Genomic DNA, 26,036 nt, shown 5'->3' on the forward strand with positions numbered 1-26,036 from the left:
ACCAGACTACCTGAGCAATTTTTATTTATTTAATATTTAATAGCATTTATGAATAACTTTCCAGATAAAAATCACTCAAAGCAATATACAAAAATATACATGAAATACATTCACATATAAATCCAAACAAATTGAGATGACAAAGCAAACAGTAATGCTGCAGATCAAAAGAAAACCATTCTTCAAAACCCACCAGCCTGCTTGGGACATCATCCATCTGTTTGTTTGTTTTTTCATATTTAAGTTTTTATTGAACCAAGACATCGAATACAATAAAAAAAACTTCCACAAATAGAGCACAATCTTATCATGGTCCAAGCAAACACCTTCTCATCCCCTGCCCAAACCTTTTTGTTTGCATTACAATAGGAAAGAGATTAACTGAAACATCGATAGCATAGTAAAAAAAAAAAAGGCTCCCAAACCGATATGTGAAAAGGCACCCTATTTCTTCAGACTTCTGTATGATATCTCAAATAATGTGCCATCCAAACGCTACAGAGAAGTTCTGTTTGAAAGGGTGGGTGCGCTATTTTCCAACATGCTGCTGTTTCACATCTCGTTGCACTCAGGAAGTGCATTATTAGTTTCTTTGACTTAAATGGCCAATTATTTGGGTATATGGCTAGCAGGAATATGTCCTCCAGATATGATAAAATGTTCCAGTCTCTCCACATCGTCTCCAGCAATATTCAGGGGCTGTTGAGTAAATGTCGTGTAACTTATATCAATCATGTCTTTAAACCCTTCTGAAATATAGAGTGAGGTAACTTTTCTAAGTATATTGTTACCATTCTTTCCCTAACAGGCTGCCCTCGTGTCAAGCCTGACATTTTGATCCATTTTAAGCAAGAGGGATTCAAGACTGAGCCCCAGGGTGCTGAGGAAAGAGGAAACCTGCCTATCATTGGCACGTGTGAGGAACTGCACGAAGCAGGTAATACAATTTGTATTAGAGCTAGTAATAAACTGATCAAAACATTTCTAACAAGGAGGTTGCTTTCTGTTGATCAGGGACAGTTAGAATGAGGCATTAAAATGAAGGTTAGAAGGTCGGAGACCTTTCTTGTGTGCCTCTAGATAATTTGTCCTAGTTCTGCTTTTTTTTTTCTTGTTCATTTTCAGGTCTCTCTCTAGATTTTTCTAGTTCATTCCTTTCTTTTTGCTATTCCTCTCTTATCTTCCCCCACCATTTCAGTACAGCTTGTCTCTCTTCCTAAAGGCACCTCTCCTCCTTCTTAAGTCTTTTATTCTCCTCCCTTCTGTAGTCTCTTCTTTTTTTCCCTCTGTTTGCTCATCTGTTCCTTTTTTCTTTTTCCATCACCCGAAGTGGCTTAATGGTTAGAGCAGCAGGCTAAGAATGAGGGAAATCAGGGTTCAAATCACACTTTCTTAGCGAGTAGACAGATGGACTCAGGACCAGTGCGTTTATGCTTCCCTGTCAGCAGATGGAGAATGAACAAGCTGATGTCACAGTATATATAACCCTGCAGTGACCCCAGCCTGCCAGTATTCTCCGTCTCCAACAGATGATGGATGTGCATCTCCCTATGGAGATTGCTTTGACCTATTTGAAAGGAGAAATTTGAAATTCTAAATTCAGGAAAAGAGAGCCCCGCTCTCCTGCAGTGATACCTAAAGTTCCCTCCCCTAGTTGAGAATTCATGAGGCGATTTCCGTGGTCCCTCAGAAGTGTGCCTTGGTCTGGTAGCTGGGTTTCCTGGCGTGGACTTAGCTGCTAGTTCAGCTGAAAAGCAGTGGGTGCAGGAGGCCGATTGTGGCGGTGACGGCAGATGCCCTCTCCCCAGCAGCCGGAGACCATCTCTGTACTCAGCTAATAAGCGCTGAGCTCAGGTAAGGTTTAAAAAAAAAAAATAAAGGAGAATCATAGACAGAGGGGTTTCAGGACTTCCTCCTTCCTCCTTTCTCCGTTCTCAGTGTGCTGTGGCGACATTCGTTCCTGCTCCTGTTGGGGTTGGGGAATTGAGCAGCTTGGTGGGTTGAGGCGCCCCTGGTGGGCTACGCCCCACACTTAGGTTTTTTTCTTGCCTGCTGTGTGGTAGGCTGCGGCAGCCGTTTTTGCACGCTCTTCTGCATGTTCTGCTGCCCTCTGTATGCAGTTGGTGTGCTCAGTGTGTTGGATCTGTGCATGCGTTGTGCGCTCGTTTTTTTGGGTGCATTATTTACACACACAAATGTTTTATGTGCATAACTTGGCACACAGGTTGTGCGTGCGCCTTGCCACCCTTCCGACTGTGCCATAATTTCTAATTTACCTTGAGCACTGATTTAGAAAGGTGAATAATCAAATCCAAATCATTCATCCCTCTATAAGGTTTTTTCATCCTTTACCTCCTTCACTGCTGCCCCAGCCTGCTACCCCCTGCATTCCTCCCAGTAACAAGTGGCTTTTGTTTTCTGTGAGTCTTGCAGAGCCTGCAGCAGAAGGGATGGGGGCAGGAGGGATGGATGCAGGATGGCCCCTTTTGTCTGCGGAGGAAGGAAGGAAAGCAGGAAGACCCACGTTGACAGCAGTGGCAGGAGGGAGGGAGGCAGGATGAACCCCCTCCCCCTACACTGATGGTAATAGCAGCAGGGGGGAGGAGGCAGAGTGATCCGCACTGACAGCAATAAGAAGAAGGGATGTGGACTTCTACAGCACAGGGTATATTCTGCAGCCAATTTTATGTCCAAGGTATTGTGGGACCTTGGTCCGTTTTATGAAAATACCACACAAAGTCCTCAGCTCCTTGCGCTAGGAAACTTGAATTTTCAGATCTCACAGAATTCTCATCATCTCACTTTCAACCTAATGTTGCTTTTCTTAAGTCAATATCCAGACTATTTAATAGCTGAAGGTATTTTCCTATTTTTTCTGATAGGCAGCTCAGGTTACAATCCTGATCCCACAGTAGAGATCCTGAAAATGGAACTGATATATGTCAGTGACCAGCTGAAGGCAAAAGATGAGAATTTTGATATCAGAGGTAAGAAAAAAATTCTTTATAAAAAAATAAATATTTGCTGAATCCTGTGGTATATTTCACACCTTATACATCATGAAGGAGCTTGCTAGTGACGCTGACCCCCCCCCCTCCAGATTCCGAGAACATAGATTGGGCTTCCTTCAGTGGTTCCACTTTATCCTAAGTGACCTCAAGGGGAGCAGTTACTGGGTAGCTTTGAGTTGGACTCCAAAACAAAATAAGAGGCTAAGGTCTCTCCAGATTACAGGGGCTCTTCAGTCTCCATGTGTTCTTCCTCAGGAGTTCCCTCCAATCTCAATCTAGTCTGAGAAGATGCTTCTGGCCCAGCAGGGAAGAACTCCATTTTCCTCCTCCTCCTGTTCCAAGCCCTCTTGCCTGCTGGGAAGTTGGAGATCCCGCCCTCCTTGCACTCAGAGGCTCCTCCCCCAGAGTCCCATTGAATATTCCACTCTGTTTCACCACAGGAAATTGGAGGCCAATCAAACTGACTCTTTGCTCCGGGGATTAAGATTTATCCAGTGTGGTCCTTGATTGTCTGGGAGCTGACCTACCTGATTCTGGGATAAGGGCACTACTCCATCACAACTTTAAACACAACTGGATATTCTTTTGAATATCGCCAGTTATGTATAAAATTATTTGGCTATGAAAAGAATATACTTTGTTAAGTAAAGTTCCATTTAAAATAAAAAAATACCTACACATCATAATTGCCTAGCAAGGGCAGAGGCATCAGCAGAGATGCCAGTTCCGGATTGCGGTAGGAGATTACCACGATCCTGGAGACCAACTTCAGATAAAGGTACGGTGCAGGAAGAAAGGGGTAGGAAGGAAAGGGTTGGGGTGGCCATTGTGTGTGTGGGGGGGGGGGGGGGGGGGAATCTGGAGTCTGTGAGATTTAGTTTTTTAATTATAAGGGGAAGTAGGAGCAGGGGATGGGGGAGGGGGATTTTTTGTTAATATTAAATGGGCCATTTTGGGGGGGGTGGCAAGTTTGGCCCCCTAGGGCCTTTGCAACTCAGGTGGGAGGGAGGCAGGGGACAGGCCACAATGTGAGGGGGTTTTAAAATTTTAAATGGAACCTTACTTAACCCGATATATTCTTTTTGGAATGTATCCGGTTAAGTCTAAAGTTATATGGCCACACGAGGCCGGATAACTTTAGACCTGCTTCCAACTTGTGAGTTATCCATCTAAATGGCTTTTAAATATGAACCTCATGTTTTTATGCATCTACTATTTACGTACATTTTTATTGTACCCACCCTGAACTATGGAAGGGCAGGTAACAAATATTTTAAATGAATAAAATAAAATAAATAAGAAATCTGAGCAGTTACAATAATCAGGAAACTTAGTAAACAAAATAAAATAGAGGATAGCAATGTTTAAATCTTAACAAATAGGGACAGCATGCAGAGGCATTGTTTCGGGAATGTTTTCAACATGGATTTGTCGACGAGCATTGTGTGGGTGTGATTCATAGATGTGGGAGAGTTTGTGGTGGAAATACGTTTAGGGGGATATGAGGGGTGTGAATATTTATCAGAAGTATTGATTGTGTGGGGAAGTATATTATGTGTGAAGTGGATAGAGTTATATATTTGGGGGGTGGAGGTGCATTGTAGATATAGGCTTTTGGGTTTATGCGTGCATTGTGGCTGTGTAGTCATGTTGGGGGCATAGGTAACTATGAGCATGGGAAGTAGCAGGCCAGTAAAGTGGAAGTAGTGAGGCAGATACATGGGGATGTATGGGAAACTGAGGTTGAGATATGTGGCTGTGGGGTGTGGTAAGAGTGTTTGGCTTATGAGTTTGTAGGAGAGGTTGAGTGTGTATTTTGGTGGGGGCATAGGAATGTTTGGTGTGAGGGTAATGTGTATTGTTATGGGTCTCCGACATAAGCTGTGAACCCTTGGCCCGAGATAGCATTATTGCTATCCGAGGGGAATGATCCCCACAGGTCACCACCGTCAGGAGGCGAGGCCAGAGGAGAGCAGGGGCCGACTGGAGCTTCACCACTATCAGCCCTCGTTCCCCGCAGGTTGAGCCCTTGGGTGTCGGGGCCAGCTGGTCTTAGGTGGGCTCCCAGTTGACCATTTTGTTGGAGGTCCCAATAGAGTCCAAAGGGTGAGGAAGCAGATTCATATAGCCTGAATTCCTGAGACCATGAGGAGCCCCAACCCTCTTGGGGTTTGAAATTTTCCTCTCAGGGTTGTGGCCTATAGATTTCTTCTCTTCCCTCCTCCCCTATGCCTTGGCTTCCTCTGATTTTATGGGCTCTGGTCCTGTTCCCTTCCTCTTTAAGGGGGTCTTTATACTGAGCAGGGTAGCTGATAACATTATTTAAAAAAAAAAAAAAAAAGGAGGAAAGCATCAACTACTTGGAGTCTGATGGTTGCTGCCGCTGTTCTGGAAGAGCCTCGGGGGAAAGGAAAGCATGGAGGATCAAGGAAAGTGCCTTATGTATGGAGCCTACCGCTGGAGTTCTTCCTCAGGCCCAAAGCGTGAGTGCACTGTGTCTGCAGAAGGCCAGGGAAGTATGAGGCAGCTTTATATGGCAGAGTTCCCTGATACAGGAGACCATGTGGAGTGTGAAGGTCAAAGCTCACCCTGCTGCAGCAAGGGGAAGACTTGGGTTATTTTGTGGTAGGAGATGCCACCATTTTAAGTGCACAGCGAATGCAAGAGAAGAGCCTGGCACAGTCTCCTTTGACCTCTGCTTCCTTCAGAGGGCTTCTGGAGCTGTCTCCTGAAGGCTTGGGAGTTTCTCTTTTGGGGAGCTTAAGGCCAGATGTCCCTTTTTTCCACAGAGTTTGTGCTTCTTTTACACAAGGCCTTGCTCATGCAGGGTAGGCCTAGGGAGCACAAGATGGCTGATTTAGATATACAAGTTACCTGATTCTCAAGAGACTTCCCCCACCCAGTCTTCCTTGGGATGGGGAGAGGAGCAGTTTATAATGCATCCTGTAATGTCCTATCAAGTTCTACCACATTATCTGTAAAATCAAAAGTTCATATAGTCCAAAAAAATTCATCAACAGTTACGCTGCTGCTCATTCTCAACCCTTTAAACTAATTTGATAATGAGTTTCTCACGCCTCCAGTGATGCCTTTCCTGCAGTTTGTTAAGCATTTCTAAACCGTTTACAGGTTCTTTGTCTCGATGTAGGTGTCTACGTACCCCTTTTAGTAATTTGTGTATTTTAGTTAGCATCAGACTTCTATGAATTTCCAGAGATTCCAGTTTTGAAGTCCTTCATAAACTGGATATTTCTGAATCCAGAGTGCATGTCTCTCCTGATGCAGCCCCATTGGCAAAACATGACTGTGGTAGGGTTCTGTACTGCTTCTGAAGATTGCTCAAATAAATCCATTGATAACAAGTGTTTGCAATTCTCAAGGACTAGCTATTTGTTCCTGAACTCAGGAACAGATTTAGTGTCACATACCCCTTCTCTGCTTTGTCAGGAACTATTAATTGTGATGATATCAAAAGTGACAAGGGCCATTTTTATGACATCATGGGGGTGTGGTTTTGGGTGGACTAAGGCATAATTTGGGGTGGGTTAGGGGTGTGGTCTAGGGCCAAGACATGGAAGGCACTTGGATGGGACTACACCCATTCACTTCTATGGGTGGGGCAGGGCATGTGCAGAGTTAGGGGGGGTGGGGGGCTTAGTATGGTCAAATCTGAAAGTAAACACTGATTGGTTGATGTCTTTATCTCACCTGTCAATCAGTTTGATTAACAATGTACTACTACTTGGGGTACATACAAAACAGATACAAAATAACTAAAATTGACAATCTAGGATTCATTTGCTTTAAGCTGGCTGGACTCTAAGGGTCAGGAATCAGGTCCAGAATGAATCCTGGGTCTCCAGCATGGCTTTCCAGAGTGTTTGGTTATTGACTGTAATCAGAGTGAAGTGAAATAATACAGAGACTGAAGGTAAGGAGAAGATGCCCAGAACCAGCAGGATGGAATCAGACACAATCTGTTTCCCTCTGTGCATGTACTATTGCCCTCCTGTTTGTGCCTACAAGCAATACTAGAGGCTTAGCCAAGCAAAGACTTTTAAACAAACTTGTGGGGTAATTTGCCTTATTATTAGTCCCTCTTCATAGTTGTAAAATTAATGAGCTAACTCTCACTTTTATCCAGCAGATGATGAATTCAGCAGAAAGAGTGAGATGCAGAGATCAAGATATGAGCAGCAAAGGGAGGAACTGAAGCACCTAGAACCCTCCCGAGACAGTCCAAATCCTTCTGCTGACTGGAAAGGAGATGTGAGTAGGGCAACACCACCTAGGGTGAAAGAAAGAGTCCAAAAAGGAAAGAAGCCAGATCTATGTACTGAACGAGAGATAAATTCCCAGCGCTGCACAGAGCTTGTGCAAACTGAAAGACCCAGTGAAGGAGAACAACCATTTCAAAGTGCTGATACTGGGGAAAAATTCACCGCAAACTCACATTTTAATGAGCACCAAGAAATATTGGAATGTAAAAACAAGTTAATTAAGAAATCAAGTCACAGGCTGATCCAACAAAATGACAGAAATGAGAAAAAATGTACAAGTGTTGAAGGTGAAAAAAGAACCTCTAAGAAAACAAACCTTAAAGCATATAGACAATTATTAAAATGTTCTCACTGTGAAAAATGCTTTACATGCAGAGCTGAGCTGGAAAAGCATATAAGAATTCACACAGGAAAAAGATCATTTCAGTGTACTGAATGTAAAAAATGCTTCACATGCAAATCACAGCTTAAAATTCATCAAATAATTCATACAGAAGAAAAACCTTTTGCATGTATTGAATGGGAAAATTGCTTGGCAAACAGATATGAACTTAAAAGCTATGAAATAATTCACCCAGGAGAAAGATTATTTACATGTACTGAAAGTGAGAAAGAAAGCTCTAAGAAAACAAATATAACACACAGAAAATTTCACCAGTCAAGGAAATCATTAAAATGTGCTCATTGTGACAAAAACTTTACATACCAAGCTGAGCTTGAAAGGCATGTAAGAATTCACATGATAGAAAGGCCATTTCAGTGTACTGAATGTAAGAAAAAGTTTACTAAGAAGTCAAAACTCACAGCACATAAAAAAATTCACAAAGGAGATGAGCTTTTTACATGTAAAGAATGTGAAAAATGTTTTTCATGCAGATCACAGCTTAAAATTCATCAGATATTTCACACAGGAGAGAAACCATTAAAATATAGTGAATGTGAGAAAAACTTTGCTCTAAATTCAAACTTTAGTACACAGAGAAGACTGCACACAAGAGACAAGCCATTTAAATGTTCAGAGTGTGATAAAAGTTTCACTTATAAATCCCACCTGACAGTACATGAAGTAAGCCACATGAGAGAGAAGCCATTTAAATGTTCTGAATGTGGTAAAAACTTCAGTTATAGATACAACCTAAGACGACATGAAATGATCCACACTGGAGAGAAACCATTTAAATGTTCTGAATGTGGTAAATGTTTCTATTACATGCATAACCTTAAAGATCATGGAGTGACGCACACAAAAGAGAAACCATACAAATGTCCTGAATGTGATAAAAGCTTCAATCATATATCCAACCTAAGACGACATGAAAGGATCCACACAGAACTAAGAAGAAGAGCACTAGAAGTTAATTTGAGAGATTATGATCATACTCAACATACCCTGGCTTAAGAATGGGTTCACTCCTGTCATGATGTACACAAAACAAACTCATTTGGAGACACTATCTTGAGAGACACCATTTGAATTTTATGAATGTGGTAAAAGTTTCCATTATATACATGACCCACAGCATGGTAAAACAATTTAAATATTCTAAGTGTGACAAAAGCTTCAGTATGAAATGAGACAACACACTAAAAAGAACTACATGGTCAGAAGTTTGAGTACCTTCACATTGTATAATATCTAGATCAAATTTCAGTAAAGTAACCCCAGCTATTAAAGTATGAAAAGAAGCAAAAAGAAAATTCCATACTGGCAATACATCAACCAGGATTAAAAGATGCCTACGCTTAGATCAGCACTAAATCAAATGAGTGTGGTACATAGTGCAGAAGGTAAAAACAGCCCTGGTAGAATTATAAGCCATAGTGAACCTGGCAATGGACCCACTGCAGCAGAAAATAGACCATGGTAGCCAGTGAAAAAATTGAAAGGATTACATAGTTATATGAATTCCTGAAGATGAAAGTAAATAATATATAGGGAAGATGATAGTGTAGAGAATGAAGGAAGAGGGAATGTAGGTTTCCAAAGGGAAGGGAAGGAGTTCTGGTTTGGTCATGTTAAGTTTAAGATGGCGGTGGGACATCCAGATGGCAATGTCAGGCAAGCTGAGATATGGGATTGGATTCCTGATAGAATGTAGAGAGAGAAATTTGGGCGACATAAGCATAAAGATAGTGTTGAAAGCCAGGGCAAAAGATCAGAGTACTAAGGGAATTAATATATAGCGAGAAGAGGGCCCAGAACAGAGCCCTGAAGCACACTAATTAATACAGTTTTCTACACCTTTAACCACTAGGCTCTAGTGGTTAGAGCAGCGGGCTACGAACCAGGAGACCAGGGTTAGAGTCCTTCTGTCGTTCCTTGTGACCTTGGGCAAGTCACTTTACCCTCCATTGCCTCAGGTACAAACAGATTGTAAGCCCTCTGGGGATAGGGAAATACCTACAGTACCTGAACGTAATCCGCTTTGAAGCGCTGAAAAAAAAAAGGGCGAAAAGCGAAATATAAAAAAAATCTAAATAATAAAAAATAGTAACAGAAAGACATTCTTCCAAAATTCATAGGTTGGCATGTCCTACTGTTGATTTCATGATGCTTGAGGTCAACAGGAAGTATCTGCCTCCAAGTTTTGAAATTGCTCACAGTTCTGGCACAGAGGCAGACCAGTCAGCAGCCATGGGATAGTCTCTGCCTCTAGCTGCTGCAGCAGGTGTTGGAATCTGGGCAAGGTGAATAGAGGGATGCATACTAGGGAAGCAAGGCAAATGCAAGGGAGAGCAGATGCTGGTGTTGTGGAAATTCAGCAAGGCTGAATTACACCAAGCAGGTCAGTTAGAAAGAAAGATTTTTATTATCGCTAATAAAGCAAATCACATACAGTTTGTATGGGCTCACCTTTCTCTCTGATACTCTGAACAGGGAGTAAAACAAAGTTAGCACTGATTGGCAAGTGAACATGGTTTTTTTTTATAACATTTTCAAGCAATATTCTAGCACATCCTATATTTTGCAAGCTTTCCCAGTTCTGCTTTTTATAGTTCACTGACTATTGGAGATAAGACTGAAACTGCTTATTCATTGTCAAAAAAGAATACTGCAAACTGTCTTTATCTTTTGACACACAGTCTATTGCTTTGCCTTTCTTCATGTTGCTTAACTTTGGTATGTAACTTATACTTCTCCTTTTATCACTTATAGCCTTACCGATCCAATATTATGGAACACACTACCACTCGAAATAAGACTAATGAAAACTCTTTAAAAAAAAAAGTTTAAAAACATGGCTCTTCAAAAAAGCTTTTCACAATGAGTGGGGAGTAAGGAATACTAGCGGACAAGAAAGAGAACTCCGACACACTGTTAAAAGTCAACAAATAGCAGTTATCCCTCCTTTATTGTTTTTTTCTCATACCTAAAGATTAATTTAAGAGTACAGTATTCTCATATATGGATATCCTATTATTCATATAAATGGAATTTACAATCCAAATAGCGTATATTATTTGAATCATGTAACCGAAACTTTATTGGCACCTACTAGCTAATTTATAATCCTAATCAGACTTATTTATGTGCCTATCTGTAAACCGTTGTGATGGTATACTACTAAACGACGGTATAGAAAAGTTTTTAAATAAATAAATAAATAAAATAAATCTGAGGCCTAGTTCAGTTATGCTAAGAAGCAAGACTAGGGTTTTATAATCCCCCTACAATACTCCTCCCTTTTCAGGATTATGAAATCCAAACCTTAACCTCAGACTTACATTTCCATGAGTCCCTTAATCTTTTGTTGTCTATCTTTGTCTTGTTGGCTAATTTCAATATCCATATTACACACTTCCTTTATCTAACTGGACTTCAAAGGATTCTGCATTCCTGTAGTAACAACGCTTGCAGGACAGTTTATACAATATTTAATAAGCATGAAAGCAACAAATAAGTAGAGGTGTGCAGTCGTTTTTAACAAAATAAAAACGACAATGAAATTCTCTATTTCATCTTTTCTCAGGAAGCCCGAAAACAAAAAAATCACCAAAACTTAATTAAAATTGGTATTTCGTGTTACTGCACACTATTGGGACCTAGTGCGCAATAACTGAAAATGTTACAAAATTGACACTTTTTGCCATGCAAGGGAACAGTTCGTTGGCTAGAGGTATGAATCTGTATTCCCATTGGCTGTCTCCTTGTTATTATTTCTGTTGCCAAAGTTGCCCCTGAGGTGATGTTTGTTAGGGGATGGGTTGGCATGAGCTGTCAGTGCCTGGTAACAGTGTATTTTTTAATTGACCAATTATATGTTTATTTCCCCTCCTACTTTTATTCAATAGCTACATCATAAGGGGTTCTCTGCTTGTGTGCTGCTTTGTTTTGTGGGGTTTGAGGAGAAAACAACAGCTCTTTATTCATTTGATTTTATAGAGCAGACAAATTAATCATCAATCAGTGTTAGCTGCAGCTAGAGATAGTATAACAGTCTTGAGGTTTAGCTAGCACTACTAGTACTACTAGCCAGTCACTAAGAACCAGTAGCCTAACCTAGCCGCTGGTCAGTGCCATACCACCAGTGCTTGTAAGGGAGGCGCTTCCTGTGCAGTGCAGTGGCATACTGATCTGTGATCTCAGTGAGTGAGTGCTGCAGAGACTCAGTGCAGAGTTAATATCTCAGGCAATAGTTTGCTGGACTGGAGGTGGTTTTCCCCAGTGCTAGTAGTAGCCACTAGCCACACACTAAAACCACGATTTATTTATATAAATTCAAGTGAAGAGAAGAGCTCCTTCTGCATCTTTTTCTGCAGAGCTGCCTGTAGGGCACACTTGTGGCAGGCTAGCAGGTAGCCACTTTACTCTGTATGTGTGTGTGTATGTGAGTGAGCTGCCTGTATTAATATTGCCCTACTGTTTCTCAGCCAGACTGCCCAGTCCACCCAGTGCAAGTAAATTCATTCTGATTTTCTTGCTAATAATTTGTTGATCTGCTGTTTGAGAGTAACACACACACACTGGGTTGTTTTTGGTAGCTAACTAAACTAGTAGTATATTAAATACTATCTAACTAGTAATCTACTACTACTACTGGTATAGCACTGCCAGCTAACTAAGGTATCTGCTTGTTGTTATCCTATGTTCTGTGGCCTGAGCTCTGCAATCTGTCCAGTTGCCACTGGTCTGAGGCAACTGGCCCAATAACATCCATGCCACAGATTAATAAAGTTAATAAAAGTTAATAATAATAAATAAATATGCCAAATCTTCAAATTTAATAAAAAGTTTTAAGAGCAGTGAGAGGACTAGAGCAGCAACTCAAGGGCTCTTGTACACATCAAGATATACATACACACACATCATGTGAATGATGTCACATTTTGACGATATTAGTGTTGACTTGCGGCTCTGTGTCTGGCTGGCAGGCAAGCCAATCAGGCAGACAGTACTGGTCAGTGACTCACTGGTGGGCACAGTGAGTACCACCTGACCACGTTCACTAACTGTGTATATGCGCAGCCAGCTTAAGCATTGGCCTTAGAGTCTTTGTGCATGGTGATTTCTAAACTAAATACAATCAATCATCATGCCTTTTCCCTCTGGAAGAAAATGTGGTACTACCTTACTAGTATTACAACTACTGGCAGAAGCTGGCAGATGTTTAAATATGGTGGTAGCAGCAAAGAATACTGGTACTGGTAGAAGCAGTAGAACTAGTAAACAAATATCAAATACTAGTAGCAGTTGCATGGGTACTGGTACCAGAAAGAGCAGCCCTCCAATTCCTAGGAAAAACAGCACAATATTTGAGAAGACTAAGAATGTTAATTCTTCCAATATTTGTGAGGATGTAGAAAATCAAGGTTTCTTGCAGGCCAAGATCATTAGCAAGAAAGGAGGAAAATCTGTACAACATAAGAGAAAGTCCAAATCTGTGCAGCACACTGTATTCTTAAAGGAAAGATCAGTGCTAGATAAGGTTTTGCGTGATGATTATTCAGATGTTCATGATGATGATGACAACAAAGAAGATGATGGTGATCATGATCATCAATCTGATGTGGATTTCCTAATGTCGGGTGAATTAACTGCTAGCAAGGTGAAGGAAACAACTGGGGAGGGATGTCAGGGTTTCTTGGCTAGTCAAATTTCTGATGAGAAGGAGACCACCAATGGCAATGTAGTTAGTTGCAGATGGTAGTGGTAGAGTGCAAAAATCACTGCCAGCATCACCCCTATACCATTTGAACATCGGCAAGTGACATCCCTGACTACTAGTATAACATTGACAACAATTGCTGCTACTGTAAGGGACACTAGAAAGAAATCTAAGATTTGGAATCATTTTCATTCTCTGGCTGATCAGAGATTTGCTGAAGGAATCCATTGTAAAAAGATTGTGAGCTGGAGAAGGATAATATCGTTCTAATAGTAACATGAGATCCATCTGGAAAACAACATAGAGCATTGTTGCTTGTAGAAGAAGCTGGTACCACCGTTGTGCTTGCCCAGGCTTTAACTAAAGCAACAGGGAAACCATAGACGAAAAGTACAGATTGTTGTCATTCTAGTGTTACTCCACAGTCCTCTTCCTCAGGTACTAGTAGTGTGCATGTGCAGCAGTCTCTTCCCCAGCAGCAGCAGCAAGCTGCCACTGAGCAGATGGGTGGTGTCCTGATGCACTGTCTCGGAGCAGGAAGCAGGCACTTTCCAAAGTGGCTACACAACATTTGGTGAAATGATTGCTTTGGATGATCAGTCACCGCAGATCATAAGAGAATGTTGGGTTTAAGTGCCTGATCCATTTTTTTTTCTTGAATAGGCAATATTATTGTCTGCACTACAAGCCATACAATCTACCTTATAAATGGCCTGTGACCGACGGCCCGCAAATGCGCAGTAGAGACCAGCTCTACCGCGCATGTGCGGGCGAGCACGTCGCTCTGAGGCAGCTTCAGAAAGAAAAAAAAATGGCGGCGTCCAGTGGCAGCAGCGGGCGGCGGCGGCGGTACCGGCAGCGGGCGGCGACGGCGGTAGCGAGCGGCGGCGGTACCGGCAGCGGGCGGCAACGGCGGTAGCGAGCGGCGGCGGTAGCGGCGACGGCGGTAGCGGGCGGTAGCGAGGAGGGAGAAGAGAGAGAGAGGGAGGGACGGACTGAGTGGGAGGGAGGGACGGAGAGAGAGAGTGGGAGGGAGTGACTGAGTGAGAGGGAGGGATTGAGTGAGGGGGAGGGACTGAGTGAGAGGGAGGGAGTGGGACTGAGTGAGAGGGAGAGGGGCGACTGAGGGAGGGAGTGGGACTGGGAGAGAGAGGGAGGGAGTGGGACTGAGGGAGAGTGAGTGGGACTGAGTGAGTGAGAGGGAGGGGGGAGGGAGTGACTGAGTGGGAGGGAGGGATTGAGTGAGGGGGAGGGACTGAGGGAGGGAGTGGGACTGAGGGAGAGAGAGGGAGGGAGGGAGTGGGACTGAGGGAGAGGACGGAGGGAGTGGGGACTGAGTGAGAGTGAGTGGGACTGAGTGAGTGAGAGGGAGGGAGAGAGGGGGGAGGGAGTGAGTGAGTGAGACTGAGTGGGAGGGAGGGACTGAGTGATAGGAGAGGGAGGGTGGGGAGGAGTGGGGGAGGGAGGGGGTGGTGAAGAGTGAGGGGAGAGAGAAAGAGGGGGAGGTGAGAGACAGAGGGATGTAGCCCGTTTTAACGGGCTTAACGGCTTGTTAATATAGAAAAAAACAAAGACAAGAACAACAAACATTTTACATAGGATTCCCCCTCCCACTTGAACATCCTGCTAGCGCATGGTGCTGTTAGGAGTAAATCAAAAGGGGAAAAAAAACATGATTGCTGTCGAGGGGTATCTATTATATCTTTGGGTTGTCTGATCCATTTTTTTGCCCCTTACTACAAAGCTCCTTCAAGAACTACATTTAGCTGTCATGTGATTCCTTCCCTGTACATACAATGCTATGCTCAAATGTAGTCTGTGCTAGCAAAGGAAAAGGGAACAAGCATCCATGTCACCACTGAAATTTTGACTAGTATGAATGCAATGCAGGCATTAGCTGTAAGCAGCAGTAGAATTAGCAGCTCTAAAAAGGATTCACCACCATCAGGATACCGATGGGCTTCACTGCACACTCAAGCACAGAAAATATCTTAGAGGTAATCCAGGGGATGATGGAAGGATGGCATGGGCTACTTAGAAGCAGTAATCTGGAATTTTTCAATGGATATTTCATTACTGACAATGATGCCAATATCATTAAGGAACTGGCTGTTGGTGGCTTCAAGGGCATCCAATGCTTTGCCCATATGTTGCACCTGGTAGTGAGGGATGCTTTGGGGCTTGGTGGCAAGGAAGGTGATAGACAAATCCTGAAGTGGTTGATTGTTAAGTGTCACAAAATAGCTGGCCACATCAAGTGCAGTGTGAAAAGTGGGAAGCAACTTAGAGGCAAGTAGCAGTTGGGGCACTATTGCACAACCTTATCCAGGATGTAGCTACAAGATGGAATTCCACTTATGTTGCAGAGGTTGCCTGAACAGCAGACACCTCTTCAGGATTTGGCAATGTCATATGAAATTGGATTGGATTATTCTCTTGAATGTCAGGACTGGACAAACATTGCACAAATGGTGCATGTCCTCAAGCCTTTCAAGGTAAATACTGATGTACTGAATTCAGCTATGGCCACATTGGGTGGTGTCATCCTTGTAATAAACTATCTGGAGCAGGTATTAGAGGAATTTCTGCATCAGCCAGATTTCTCAAAAGAAGTGGTGGTGCTTGTTAAATGCTTAAAAGAGCAAGTTGAAAAAAGTGAAACCTCTCATGCAACAAGATTGCTCTATATTAACAGGAATGTGAGACCCAGGTGTGAAAGGCGCTATTGCTCTCAAGTACAATGCTCTTTCACATTGGAAAAATAAGTTGGTTACAATGGTTGAAAAGGTAATGTCAAAGAGGGTCAGTGGTAATCATGAAGAATTAGGATCATCTTCTCTGTCTCCAACTCCATCCAGGTCAAGTAGTACTAGCAGCTGCTCCCTATTACTTGTATCCTCATCCCCTCCCCTGCGACACCATTCTCATCCCAAATTTGATGAAGTGGCTCCCATGGCAAGGGCAGTAGCATTAGCCATTGGCAGAAGTGTGAATGATGAGCAGCACTTCCCACAAGAGAAGCTTTCAGAAATTTCTGTCAAGAATTTCCTGTCTGAGCCTATTGAGAACATGGTCACACGTCCCTTGTATATTGGGCACACAAAGCTTCAGTGTGGCCTGACCTTGTCAAAGTAGCACAGCACTTTCTTTTCTGCCCACAAACCAGTGTGCAAAGTGAAAGGGTAGTTTCCAAAACAGGGAACTTTGTGAGTCCACACCATGGATGTTTGTCTCCAGAGTTAGTAGAACAATTTCCTTCCTCTGCTTGGTTTTCTGGAAATTTTCTGTGATTGGCAGGAGTGAGATGAGAATGATGTAGGGTTACCAATGGGGCAGGGGACAGACACTAATATTCCTGGTGTTGATGAAAGCCAGGACTCAAGTCAATCACTAGTAGTGACCCCATGGGGTCACCAGTCCAGTAGTCTCTCACTCTGTCCATCCCAATTTGTTTCCTTTCCTTTTTTCACTTCACATTTCAAATATAGTTCCCTGTATGTACCAGGATCAGTCCAGGACACCTGGGTTGTGACTCCGCACCAGTAGATGGAGACAGACTAAAACTTGTGGGCGGAGCCATATATGCCCCTGTGCCAGTCACAGCCCCTCAGTCTTACTCTGTCTCCAGTAGATGGTGCAGGTCCGGTCACAGCCCTGCCTGCCCTGGTTCTGGTATTCCGTCAGGGTCGGTTCCTTTTTGATTTGTTAGGCCAGTTTTAGGCTACGGATTTCTATTTGGGAATATTTTTTTTTCTAAATTGTCCTTAGGTCCCTTTCGCCCTGCCTCCCAGGGGGGTTGTGAGGTTCTGAGGGGACCACCCCCCCCTGGTTGAGGCCGCTGCTAGGGTCGAGGACCCAGCTGGACTAGTAGCAGCGTCAGGGGTGACACCGGGGAGCCCGGTTCACTCACCCCTGCTGGATTAGGGCTCCAGGACCGTGGACAGCGACAGGCGCTTTTCTTAAAAAAAAAAAAAAAAAAGGTTTGTGTTTATTTCTGTGCCGGCTCTCTCTTGCTTCGAGTCGCCGCTCGTAGTGGGGGCGCCGCCGACGGGGGGAGGCCGTTCGTTCGAATTTTTATTTTTTGTCGCTCCTCTTACCCCGTTTTCGCGCCTCTTCGCCGGCATGCCTCGCGGCTCGGTCTGCCGGGCCTGTGGCTCGGCGCGCGCGTCTTTCGCGCGAGAGTCTGTGCGCGGCCTGCATCCCGGGCGGAGAGGGGTCGTCTGGGGCGCCTCGGGGGGCTCGTTCGCGGCCCGCGCGATCGCCTCCGCGCGGGGGGGCGCCAGAGAAAAGCCCCAAGAGCTTTTCCCGCTTAGCGCGGGAGTGGCGGTCATTTTGGCCACGGGCCGCGAAATGGCGCGGGAAACGGCAGGGCCTTCGGCCTTGCCTCCCGCGCTTTCCCCGCAGCGGATCGCGGTCGGAGGGGGTCCCTCGGGGGACACAGGGTCCCCGGGGAGTCCCGCTGATTTTTCCTCTGATTCGAGCTCGCTTTCGGAGGACCTTGCGCTTTTGTTGCGCAAGGTCCTGAAATACAAAAAAAGCAAGCGCGGCCGGAGTGAGGCTCGCAGAGCTCCACCGCAGAAGAGGTCCAGGAAGCCCTCGGGGGTCGCGGAGGGGCCCCAGGGCGCCTTGCGGGGGAAGCGGCCTCCACGTGGCGTCCCACAGGAGGCGGACACCGATTCCTCACCCGAGGCGGACGCTGATTCCTCTGAGGAAACCCAGAAGGGACCCGACGATGTGGGAGCGGACGGCTCCGCTACGTCCGGCGTAGCAAAAGGCTCACAGGCAGTGGAGGGGGACGATCCCAAAGTGGTCAGGCTCTTCCGTAGGGATGAATTGCCACCTCTAATTCCAGCCATTATCCAGGAACTGGGAATAAACCCCCCTCCGGCGGTGGTTCGTCAGGAAGCGAACATGGATCCGGTCCTGTTAGGCCTCACGGGTCCGGCAGTTGCTTTTCCGTTCCATTTTTCTTCAACGGACATCATGTTCCGGGAATGGGACACTCCGGAGTTAGGGTTGAAGGTCAGCAAGGCCATGGACAAGCTTTACCCGCTCCTGGAGGATGCGCTGGACCTTCTCAAGTTTCCCAAGGTGGATTCGGCGGTTTCGGCGGTAACGAAGAGATCTACTATCCCGGTTACGGGTGCGACAGCCCTTCGGGACCTTCAGGACAGGAAGCTGGAAGTACAGCTCAAGAAGATTTTTGAGGTTTCCGCGCTAGGAATTCGGGCCGCCATGTGTACGAATTTCGCTTTGAGAGCTGGCTTACGCTGGGCTCAGGTCCTTCAAGCCAATGCGGATCTTTCGGCAGACGAGGCAGCGCAAGCGGATAAGTTGGAAGTGGTAATAGCATATGGCGCAGATGCACTCCACGATCTGCTGCGCACTTCGTCTAGATCCATGGTGGCGGCTGTCTCGGCGCGCCGCCTCCTGTGGCTACGCAACTGGGCGGCGGATGGCTCTTCTAAGGCTCACCTCGGGGCGCTGCCATTCAAGGGTAAATTGCTGTTTGGCAAGGAATTAGATGACTTGATGGCTTCCCTGGGGGAAAATAGGGCTTTTAGGTTGCCCGAAGATAGAGCCAGGTCACGGACTTCCTTTACAGCCAGGTCCCGCTTTCGTGGGCCCAGGAAGGCGCGACCTCAAAGGTCGTCGGGGCACTCGTACAGGTCTTCCTCCTCCCGTACCCCACAGTGGCAGCAGCAGCAGTCCTTTCGTGGGAGGCGTTTTGGTAGACCAGGGGGTGCCCTGGCCATCACGGCGCCCAAATCTTCACAATGAAAGGGGGTCGGCCCTTCTCCCGCCGCAGCCTCAGCACGCCGTTCCCAACGTCGGGGCGCGGTTGCTGTCGTTTTACGAGAGATGGGCCGGAATAACGTCGGACCAGTGGGTCCTCACCGTGATAAGACACGGCTACGCGTTAGATTTTGCTCGCATTCCAGTGGACAAGTTCCTTGTGTCACCCTGCAAGGCTCCCGAGAAGGAGACGGCGGTGCTAGACACCATCCGCCGCTTAGAGGACTTGGGAGCTATCTCCCCCGTTCCGGTCAGCCAACAAGGCAAAGGCCGTTACTCCATTTACTTCATCGTACCAAAGAAGGACGGCACGTCCCGACCAATTCTGGATCTCAAAGGGGTGAACCGATGCCTTCGCGTTCCTCGCTTCAAAATGGAGACGATCCGGTCAGTCATCGCCACGGTTCGGCCAGGCGAGTTCCTGGCCTCCCTGGACCTCACGGAGGCGTATCTTCACATAGGCATCCAGCCGTCGTTCCAACGCTTCCTCAGATTCTGCATTCTGGGTCGGCATTACCAGTTTCGGGCGCTCCCTTTTGGGCTCGCAACGGCCCCTCGTACTTTCACGAAGGTGATGGTCGTGGTGGCGGCGCAACTGCGCCGAGAAGGTCTCCAGGTCCATCCGTATCTGGACGATTGGTTGATTCGGGCGAAGTCCGAAGATCAGTGTCGGATGGCGGTGGCCAGGGTCCTCCATCTGTTGCAGTCCCTGGGATGGGTGGTCAACTTCAGCAAGAGTCATCTGACACCCACGCAGACCTTGGAATATCTGGGAGCTCTTTTCGACACGAAGCAGGGCAAGGTGTTTCTGTTGCTCGAACGGATGGTCAAATTGCAAACTCAGGTACAACGCTTGTTGTCTCTCCGCCAGCCGCGGGTCTGCGACTACCTTACGGTCCTCGGGTCTATGGCTTCCACGCTGGCGCTGGTGCCATGGGCGTTCGCTCATCTGCGACCCTTACAGTCATCCTTGCTTTCCCGCTGGAAGCCGGTCTCGGAGGATTTCCACTTACCGCTTCCTCTAGCGGGACACGCGAGGTCCAGCCTGCGTTGGTGGCTGGACCCCAGTCATCTTTCCGCCGGAGTCTCTCTCCTGGTGCCCAGTTGGACAGTGGTGACCACGGATGCCAGCCTCTCCGGTTGGGGAGCGGTCTGCCTAGGGAGCTCAGTTCAAGGCCTATGGTCAGTGTCGCAAGCCCAGTGGTCTTTCAATCGCCTAGAGACCAGAGCGGTCCGTCTGGCCCTGCAGGCTTTTCTACCATTGCTGCGGGGAAAGGCAGTCCGAGTATTGTCGGACAATGCGACCACCGTGGCATACATCAACCGGCAGGGGGGGACCCGGAGCCCCCAGGTGGCAGAAGAAGCTCAGCGCTTGATGGCCTGGTCGGAGCTACATCTCAGCAACCTCGCAGCGTCTCACATTGCGGGAGTCGACAACGTGCAGGCGGACTATCTCAGCCGTCATCGTCTGGATCCCGGAGAGTGGGAGCTGGGGGACGAAGCGTTTCTTCTCATTTGCGAAACGTGGGGGGTGCCCCACATGGATCTGATGGCCACGTGGCACAACGCGAAGGCCCCGCGATTTTACAGTCGACGTCGAGAGCGGGGGGCAGAAGGCGTCGATGCGTTGGTGCTTCCCTGGCCGACGGATGTGCTGCTCTACGTGTTTCCCCCGTGGCCGATGATCGGCAAGATTCTACGGCGCATAGAGTTGCATCCGACCAACGTGATCTTGGTGGCACCGGAGTGGCCTCGCCGGCCGTGGTTCGCAGACCTCGTACAACTGGCAGTAGCGGCCCCCCTTCGGTTCCAAGGAATGGCGGCCCTACTCCATCAGGGCCCCGTCTGTTTGGAGGATGCGGATCACTTCTGTCTCGCGGCATGGCTTTTGAGAGGAATCGACTGAAGAGAAAAGGTTATTCAGATGCGGTGGTGGCCACGCTACTGCGTTCCAGGAAGCAGTCGACGTCTTTGGCTTACGTCCGTGTCTGGGTGGTCTTTGAGGACTGGTGCGTGCAGCGAGGGGTGGACCCCATCTCGGCTTCCGTCTCTGATGTTCTAGCGTTCCTCCAGGCGGGTCTGGCCAAAGGTCTGGCGTGCAGTTCCCTACGGGTCCAAGTGGCGGCGCTGGGGTGCTTGCGAGGTAAGTCTCTGGCGCTTCACCCGGATATTGCTCGTTTTCTTCGGGGGGCTAAGCACCTTCGCCCCCCGTTACGGCTTCCTTGTCCGGCTTGGAACCTCAATTGGGTTCTCTCCGCTCTATGCACGGCGCCGTTTGAGCCCTTGAAACGCGCAACTCTTAAGGATCTCACTTTAAAAACGGCATTCTTGGTGGCGATTGCCTCGGCACGGCGTGTTTCCGAGTTGCAGGCCCTGTCCTGTAGGGAACCTTTCTTGCGTATCTCCGATTCGGGGGTTTCCTTACGGACGGTTCCTTCCTTTCTTCCGAAAGTGGTCTCGTCGTTTCACGTGAATCAATCGGTGGAGTTGCCCGCTTTTGCATGCGGAGACTCCTTTGCTACCGAAGAGAGGGAATTACGGAAGCTTGACGTGCGGAGATCCCTTCTCCGTTATCTGGAGGTCACTAATCCGTTTCGGGTCACAGATCATCTGTTTGTCCTGTTCTCTGGACCAAAGAAAGGAGCGGCAGCGTCCCGCACAACTATCGCTCGTTGGCTCAAGGAGGCCATTGGTTCGGCGTACTTGGTGCGGGGAAAACCTCTTCCCGTGGGGCTGCGGGCTCACTCGACTCGATCCCAAGCAGCGTCTTGGGCGGAAGCTTCTCAGGTGTCGCCTCAAGAGATTTGTAGGGCGGCCACCTGGAAGTCGTTGCATACTTTTGTCCGGCATTACCGGCTGGATGTCCGGGCTACTGATTCCGGGGGTTTTGGAGAGAGGGTACTCCGAGCGGGACTCTCTGCTTCCCACCCTCAGTAGGTTGCTCTGGTACATCCCAGGTGTCCTGGACTGATCCTGGTACGTACAGGGAAAGGAAAATTAGTTTCTTACCTGATAATTTTCGTTCCTGTAGTACCAAGGATCAGTCCAGGATCCCGCCCGCGGTGCTGCGCTGAAGTAATGGAGAGTCCGCTCTGTGTTTTGATTTGCTCTGTTCCGCTTGTTCGCTCTCTCGGTTGGAGAGTCCGTTTCCAGAAGGGGTGTTTCTTTCCCCGTTAGTTAGCGGTATCTAGTTTTGTTTACTTCTCTGGTTGTGTTCTACTTTGACATTCCGTAAGACTGAGGGGCTGTGACTGGCACAGGGGCATATATGGCTCCGCCCACAAGTTTTAGTCTGTCTCCATCTACCGGTGCGGAGTCACAACCCAGGTGTCCTGGACTGATCCTTGGTACTACAGGAACGAAAATTATCAGGTAAGAAACTAATTTTCCTTTAGACAGTCAACTCAGTATAGTTATTTTGTTTTGGAAATGAATCTGAGTCTGTGGCATTAACCTACGACAGAGGTATATTTGTATTTTTCTTTCTAACCACCTAGTACTGACTCAGTTCCAAAACAAAATGATTGGTGAATGAAGTATGAAAGATGTTCAGGCCAATGCAATAAAGTGTATGTAAAAAACATGCATCCAAACTGGGTGCCCATTTTTTTACAGTGTGCACAAACACCTCTTCTGTGCACCTAATTTAAATATTCAAGTTGGGTGCCATGTTAAAAAGGATGCACTAGGGATAAATTGTGCACCCCTAGCGCATCCTTGGCATTGTGCACCCAGGAGACATGGCTATGCACCAGTTAGGAAAACAGAAGCATCTGTTTTATTCTGCTACTGGCACAATATACATGCACAAAGGTGGTGTGCAGACAGAGCTTTCAAGGGATTCGGTGAATCCCCAGCCCATAAGTGTTGCTTCAGGCTGGCAAGTGCCACCCCAAATTTATACATCGGATTGGGCAGGAATAAACCAAAACCCTGCTCCATCTGATCAACTAAATATATAACCAAAACCTCTTTGGCGGGAAAAACTACCAACATCAAATATATCTCTATTTCCCACTGTGAATAGAACAATTACTGTTTTTAAGCAACCTTCATAAGGCACAAGGTTCCTGATGTGTTTATCCAGTATCCTATCAGAGCCTAAATAAGCAAGGGATTAAGTTAGTATCATACTTAACTTGAGAATAGTTGCAAAATGTCACGGCAAGTACTTAGATTTAAAGTGCTTGCCATCTGCCAAAATGTTCTGTAATTTAGAAGCGAAGGACCCTTTTAGGTACGCAGGTGTATTCGCCGGCCGGGGCTGCAAATTGAACGTCCTGAAGTGGGGTGCCTTTCACGTCCTCTTTCGCTGCTCACCGTCTGAATGCCCAACTCTGCAGGGTTTCGGAGCTACGTCCTTCTTCAGGGGTGCAGCAAGCTGATAAAAAGCGGCAAATCTTATGGACATGCTCAAAAACGTACATATGTGGCATTGTAATATTAAATACAGTTGCTTATGGCATAAATGTTATTATTACTCAAAGCAATAAATCTGTAAGAGTTCTATTCTTAAAGGCACACATCATATGGATCCCAATCCTTTGGACGGTGTAAATAATTCTATTCCACTTACCAACTCGAATGTGTAAGATCAGTGCTAGAAAAAGAAATCTTCCCGTCCGAACGGGGATTGCTACAGCATCTGACGCGGCACAGTGTATGTGCTGTCCCTTTAAACTCGTAAAAAGACCGCAAAATCTCGCAGTTAATCCTTATCATTCGTGGTGATTGAAACACTCGCTTGGGATGATTAATATCAAAACAGAGGAGACTCAGTACTTTGTCGATTAGAAAAAAGTCTATTGCGTATGTTATAAAATCGGCCGTACATGTGTGCACTCCAGGTAGCGTGCGCACATGTACGCCATGCGTGCTCCATTTAAAATCTACCCCTATGTGCGCTTAATATAAAAAAATAAAAATTAAAGGAAAACCAAAGTTCAGTGCATTCAGTTATATGGGGTATACAACAATTTCTATATAATAATATTTTAACTATAATCCATCTTTTAAGAAATTAGTGGACTAATAACCCGATCCATATTCACATGCTTAAATCTATCTATTATGTGCAGAGTAGCAGAAAAAACAAAGAACTGTTCCGTGAGATTACCTAGTTGAGCGACCACCAGATTCTCCTATGTTGCATATAGCAATGATAAAATGGTTGATGGAACTGGAAAAATAAATACTGTGTGTGGCGCCAAAATCAATGTCAATCAAACTTAGAAAGGCTGTGACAAAATAGAGCCCGTGAGACATGGACCGCCTCAAGCCACTTATCCTCATGAAGTCTCAAATGACCTTAAAGTTAGAAAAATAAAAGAATAAATTATTTTATAAAACCTCACCACCATAAATAGAAGATTTGCTTTGATATAGTAGGTCACAGGAAAGGTCCCTCGAGCGTAGCCTAGTTTACTGATTTGTAAAAATAAAAAATATAGTTGTTTTTTTTAAATTTACTTATTTTTCAATGTGGCATTCAAAATTTCAAATACCACAATTTCACAAATGATACCTCAAGACTACTATTTAAGTATATTTAAATTATCTTAAAAAAAAAAATCTACACACTAGTGTAGGTGCTACTCCTTTTCTTATAAAATATTTACTCTATAAGTCTATGTGCACTACTACTTACTCTTACATTTCCAAATCAGAAATATAAATGTCCACATTACATTGCACAAAAATCTCTCACCTTTCTTTGAGATCTTCAATCTCTCGAGGGTGAGAGGCCCTGTGGCAGAACTCCGCCTGGAGGGCAATCCAGGCTGCAGTCTCCTTTTGAAGATTTGGCTTGCAGCCTGGAGGCGTGCATAAGTCATGCTCCTCCAGGAGGATCAGCCGTGCCAGGAGGTCCACATCAACTTCCGTGAAGTGGGGCTTCCTGGACCGGGGAGGGCTGTCATCTGGCAGCATCTTTGCTGAGGTAGACGGTTGAGCTTCCATACTTCCCTGATAAAGTTATTTTTTTTAGAAAACACAGATGAGGAACAGAGTGTGATGTAGGTGAATACTGAAGTGAGGGGGGAATAGGAGGAGTGAATGGAATGTCAGGTGGGGAAAAAATAATTGGTCGGAGTGGTGATTTATTGACCACAGAGAGAGAGTGTGTGGGGTGATGGGGAGATTATTTCTTTGATTTCTTTATTTATTTATTTTTAATATTGTATTTGATACAATGGATACTAGTGAACCAGCAAGGCTGAAGATTTGAAGTCTCTGCATTTGCTCAGAGAAAATGGACATTGGAGACGTTATACTGGACATTGGAATATTGAAAGATTGACAACGACTTTTGGAGTGAGCTAAAATAGCTTACATTTGGAGTCCATCAGTCATGGATGCAGTCACTGATTGGCTGGTCAGAAATAACCCAGAAGAACATATGTTGCTACATGGTACAGAATAGTTATGCTAATAATTGATTCTTATTTGGCTGGGGCTATTCTGGTACAAAACCATATATGACAAAAAGAATTTCAATTTATAACCAATCAGAAAGGAACATTTGGGAAACTATAGAACAGGGTGCAACATTATCATTGATTAGGAAGCAGAGAGAGAGAGAGAGAGAGAGAGAGACGCACCCAGAAGACATGATCCAGTATCACAGTGTTACCCTCCCCACTGTGAGTATCAAAAGCCTGGCCAGCTAAAACTTACACTGTATTTGATACGATATTAATTAAGTATAGAGATCTGGGAAATGTACTCTGCATTTATTCTTTATTTCTCTTAAAGGATCCCGAGATAATAGGATAAGGAATTATATACTATTGTTTTACCATATTTAAAGTATATTCTAAGCGTATATTAAAGAAACATGAAAA

The 26,036-nt window shown here is 45.6% G+C and overlaps 1 protein-coding gene across 3 annotated transcripts in view; it reads left to right on the plus strand.

Moving 5' to 3' along the window:
• Positions 1–9,673, plus strand: part of LOC115088020 (gastrula zinc finger protein XlCGF26.1-like) — a 38,586-nt gene extending 28,913 nt beyond the window's left edge. For 2 of the 3 annotated variants that reach the window (XM_029595874.1, XM_029595876.1), the window contains 3 exons: positions 809–937; positions 2,883–2,987; positions 7,156–9,673. In XM_029595874.1, the coding sequence (XP_029451734.1) occupies positions 809–937; positions 2,883–2,987; positions 7,156–8,690 (1,769 nt within the window). In that variant the 3' untranslated portion in view covers positions 8,691–9,673. The remainder of the gene's footprint in view (positions 1–808; positions 938–2,882; positions 2,988–7,155) is intronic. The other variant, XM_029595875.1, reaches the window with a different exon arrangement.
• The last annotated feature ends 16,363 nt before the right edge of the window (positions 9,674–26,036 follow it).

This window comes from Rhinatrema bivittatum, chromosome 3 (assembly GCF_901001135.1).
Source record: "Rhinatrema bivittatum chromosome 3, aRhiBiv1.1, whole genome shotgun sequence".
NCBI lineage: Eukaryota > Metazoa > Chordata > Amphibia > Gymnophiona > Rhinatrematidae > Rhinatrema > Rhinatrema bivittatum.